At 41.4% G+C, this 4,672-nt stretch overlaps 1 protein-coding gene across 1 annotated transcript; it reads right to left on the bottom strand.

The window, feature by feature from the left end:
* Nucleotides 1-274: 274 nt before the first annotated feature.
* LOC133771263 (actin-related protein 3-like) lies at nt 275-1,719 on the bottom strand. Its single transcript, XM_062207016.1, has one exon. It carries the CDS (start codon nt 1,693-1,695, stop codon nt 439-441), a length of 1,257 nt encoding a protein of 418 aa, XP_062063000.1. The 5' UTR covers nt 1,696-1,719; the 3' UTR covers nt 275-438.
* Between the last annotated feature and the right edge of the window lie 2,953 nt (nt 1,720-4,672).

Genomic DNA, 4,672 nt, shown 5'->3' with positions numbered 1-4,672 from the left:
CACTTTTTTCCTCAAATACTACAGTTTTTCTTTGACTTTTTTCCTCAAAGTATAAAAAGTATGAAACATAAACAAGCTCTTGCATTGTACATTTAGAAGTGTACAATTCAAGCATTATAGAGCTATCTACATACCGATAAATCCCATCAAATCTTGGATAATTCAATAATATACAAAATATCAGGACACAGAACTAAAATCCACTTCTTTTGTTACACGTAAGATTCAAATATTCAGTCTAAAGAAAAACAATCATTTTGGCTCTCTTCTACATGTGTATGTTGATACACTTACTAAAATATTCCTGTTTAATCATGTTTGGTCTTAACTATTTCAAGTCAGGTTTAAAACCTCAAAATCAGCCATCCAGACAAAACAGGTAATCAGAAAAATTATCTCTTCTCCACCTCCCTAACCCCAAGAACTATGAAGTCAATTTTACGACATGACTCCAAACACTGGATTGTGACAACAAATGCTAGGTCCAATTTCTTCATAATCCTTTTTGGTATGGCATACTTGGTAGAACTCAGGTGTGGAAGCCAGCATCGATCCTCCAAACCAAACTGCATATCGTTGCATGTGGTGTGTAATGACTTGTACATCAATAGGTTTTGGCTTCAATCTACCGCCATTCAATTCTTCACTCAACTTCAGCCTGGCATCTACAGTTCTTTTCAAATCTCTTTGGAAACGACGTCCAAAGTCCCTGAACATGGTTGAACCTCCAGAGAGGACAATATTCTTGTAGAGAGGACGTCTAACATCAATAGGACAATTCTGAATTACTTCATCTACAACTTCTGAGATAGGCTGCGTAAAGTCTGGATTAGCAAACTCTGGATGGAAAAAGATTTCAGGTCCTAGGAATCTCTCATAACCAACATCAATGGAAAATTCTTTCTTAGAGATAGCATTGATTCCAGTATACTGCTTAATCCACTTTGACCCATCTGTGTCATACTTGTTAAATTCCTTTACTAAATCTGGGCAGACATAGCTATAGCGCTCCTTTACTGCCTTAGCAGTTTCCAGGGATTGTTCTGGAGGGATTGCTACTTCTCGGTCTCTCAGCAGTTGCTGAATAAAGTATGTTATATCTCGTCCTGCGATTGGAATGTGTTTAATACAGCTGCCAATCACATACCCTTCAGCCACAGGAATGACATGAGTGACACCATCTCCACTATCTATTACCGTACCAGTCAATGTCCGTTCTCCTACTTGTCTTGAGGTCCAGGATGCCGCTAAGGCAAGAACAGCCTGTACAACAATGTACAAGCCTGGAACGTTGAAAGACTCAAGCGTTATTTCAGCAGTATATTCCCTGTTTTCTGGAGTATTCAGTGGAGGTTCAGTCAAAAGAAAATAATGGTCTTCAGGTTCTGCCCTTACATATTTAAAGATCACTTGTTCCATAAACCTTTCCATGAAATCCCAATCTTCAACTATACCATGGCAAATTGGCCACTTTGTTGCATATGTAGGTTTTTCTATTGCTTCATCACCAATGAAGAAGTCTAGGTCATCAACACCTTTCATCACCCTCCTTTGAGCTTGATCACCCACTTTTGCTGACTCCTTAATAGCAATACAGGAAGGGATGATAAACTGTGGTTCTGTATTTCCAGCATATCCTAGTTTTGTGTACCCCGTGCCACAGTCCACCACACAGGCCAGCAGCCGTCCCACCATCTTCCTCCTCGCCTGCTGCTGCCGCTGCCGTCTGCTCGGTGCTGGTTGGGGCCAGGGATTGGCGGCAGGAGATGGGAACTATCTGACCATCCACAGCTGGGCCGCCCTCTCCGTCTGGGGGGAAGCTGGCAAGCAGAAGCAGTAGCCAGTAGAGTATATATTTTAACCATAGGAATTCTGTCTCTGAAAATGCACACGAATGTGTTCTCACTAAGGTGAGTCCTGGACAGTGCTAACCAGTTCTAAATTCTCTTTGTTGCTAGGATATCAATAGATAGGAAAGAATCATAGTCTTGATCTCAATTCACTTTTCTTTTCAAGATGTTATAAAAAAAACCATCATCTAATTTCAGTGGAGTAGGTGATTCAGTAGTCAGTAGCGCTAAAGATATCTATCCCCAGATCAACTGGTCCACAGCTATATGAAGAAGTCGACCACATCTGGAGTTCAATCACACTTTCCCATATGGTTAATCACTGGCTGCTTATGAAAGGGAGTGTCATCAAGGCTGGTGGCCCCTTATTTAGCTGTACAGCTGCATTTTTGGCTTATGGGAGAACCTTGTAACAAGATGAGAGTGCATGAAGGCAAAGATAGCTATGACTCGTGTACTCCTTTTCATTTTTCAGTGCTAACAGTGCTATACTAATCTTTTAAAAAACCTAACTGAAAGATGCAATCTGTCACATTCTGAACTTCAAATTAAAGCTTGATATAATCAGCATGTGCCTAAACTTGAGTGCTGGTACCATAAGCCCCAAACTTTATAACTGCCATATGCAATTTTTGTACTGTTATAAATATTTTAAATATTTATTTAAAAGGCAGAGTTACAGAGAAAAAGAGAGAGAGATAGAGAGATAGAGAGCTACTGCGAACGCTTCTCTGCACTGGTTCACTCCCTAAATGGTTGCAACAGCTAGGGCTGGGCCAGGGGGAAGCTAGGATCCAAGGACTTCTTCCAGGTCTTCCATATGGGTGCAGAGGCCCTAGTACTTGGGCCATCTTCTGCTACTTTCCCAGACACTTCAGCAGGGAGCTGGATTGGAAGTGGGTTGCCTGTATCATAGGTGATGGCTTTATCCACTATGACACAACACCGGCCACCTGAATTTTATTTACTGTGATTCATTTTACTCTAATACATTTCTCATAATCAGAACAATATATTTTGTACTTCAACACCTTATTTTATTTATAATGCATGGGTAACACCCTGAACATTTTGAAAATTATTCAGGGTCATGGGAAAGGTTGGATTAGTCCACTGTAAAGTGCTTTTGGATGCCTGGAATTTAAGCTAGTGTTAGCAGTGATTACGTTTTTGAATGATATCTGTTTACTTGAATATATTTAAAATTTACATTCCACTCAAATGAAATTTTAAATACATGTATTTTGAAGTTTTAATATTTTTTGTAATCTATAGTCATAGCCATAAATAGGAATAGGAGGCAAACTATTATTCCATTTAAACAAAGCAGAAAATTGAATTTAGTATCTGGTTTGTGTTACATAGTGACTGTTTGGTTAGGGATATCGGATCTTGTTTTCTGTCCAGTGAAGCAGTATGAGAGTTAATGCCTTCAGACATTTGCCATAGAATTTCTTGTACTGAAACACTGTTCCATATCTTTTAGGGGATTTTTCTTATAGTGATTCACTGGACCAGATCATTTAGGGGAATCTTTATCTGAAGTGGCTATGAGGTCAGGGACTGTTTATATCCATTGTAACTAATAACCAAGGGCTATGCTTGTTGATTGAAATGGAGAGGTATTTTTCTCCTTTTTTTAAAAAAAATTTATTTATTTATTTGAAAGGCAGAGTTACAGAGAGGCAGAGAGAGAGAGAGAGAGAGAGAGAGAGAGAGAGAGAGAGAGAGAGGTCTTCTATCCACTGGTTCACTTCCCAGATGGCCACAATGGCTGGAGCTGCAGAGATCCGAAGTCAGGAGCCAGGGGATTCTTCTGGGTCTCCCATGCAGATGCAGGGGTCCAAGGATGTGGGCCATCTTCCAGTGCTTTCCCAGGCTGTAACAAAGAGCTGGATCAGAAGAAGAGCAGGCGACACTTGAAATCGGTGCCCATATGAGATGTCAACACTGCAGACGGTAGCTTTACTGGCTATGCAATAGTGCAAGCCCCTTTTCTCCTTCTGATAGTAAGAATTTGCCTTCCATGGACCTGAATTGAAATGGTGATGAATTTTTTAGAAATTAACTTATTTATTTGAAAGGCAGAGTTACAGAGAAAGAAGGAAAGGCACACAGAGATAGGTATCTTCCATCCATTGGTTCACTCCCCAGATGGCCTCAATGGCCAGAGCTGGGCCTGGCCAGAGCCAGGAGCCAGGAGCTTCTTCTGGGTCTCCCGTGTGGGTTTCAGGTACCCTAGCACTTAAGTCATCTTCCACTGCTTTTTCCAAGCCATTAGCAGGGTTCTGGATTGGAAGTGGAGCAGCTGAGATTCAAACTGGCACGATAAGGGATGCCAGAGTTGCAGGCAGAGTTACAAAGAAAAAAAAAAAGACAGAATGGGAAGGGAGGGAGAGAGATCTTCCATCTACTAGTTCACTCCTTAAATGGCCATAATTGTTGTGTCAGGGCCAGGCTGAAGCCAGGAGTCTGGAATTCCATCTGAGTCTCCCATATGGGTGACAGAGAGATGAGGGAGAGTTCTTCCATCCTCTGCTTCACTCCCAAAATGGGCTACAAGGGCTGGGGTTGAGTTAAGCCAAAGCCAGGAGCTTAGAACTCAACTCATGTCTCCATGTGGGTACAAGGTCCAGAAAGGCCATTTTATGTTGCCTTCCCAGGCACATCACAGGGAGCTGGATTTGAGTGAAGCATCTGGGACTCGAACCAGCAATGACATGGGAAGCTGGCATTTCAGGAGGTGGTGTACTGTTGCACCACTAACTGATTTTTGGATTGTTTACGATACAAAGAAGGGAGTTTGAACAAAAATTATCATA

This window comes from Lepus europaeus, chromosome 12 (genome assembly GCF_033115175.1).
Source record: "Lepus europaeus isolate LE1 chromosome 12, mLepTim1.pri, whole genome shotgun sequence".
Taxonomy (NCBI): domain Eukaryota; kingdom Metazoa; phylum Chordata; class Mammalia; order Lagomorpha; family Leporidae; genus Lepus; species Lepus europaeus.
The sequence above is the reverse complement of the archived record's forward strand: the minus strand, read 5'-3'. Positions and strand labels throughout refer to the sequence as shown.

Excerpts from the sequence above, each read along its gene's own strand:
- LOC133771263 (XM_062207016.1), bottom strand. The coding sequence starts at position 1,695 with ATGGTGGGACGGCTGCTGGCCTGTGTGGTGGACTGTGGCACGGGGTAC.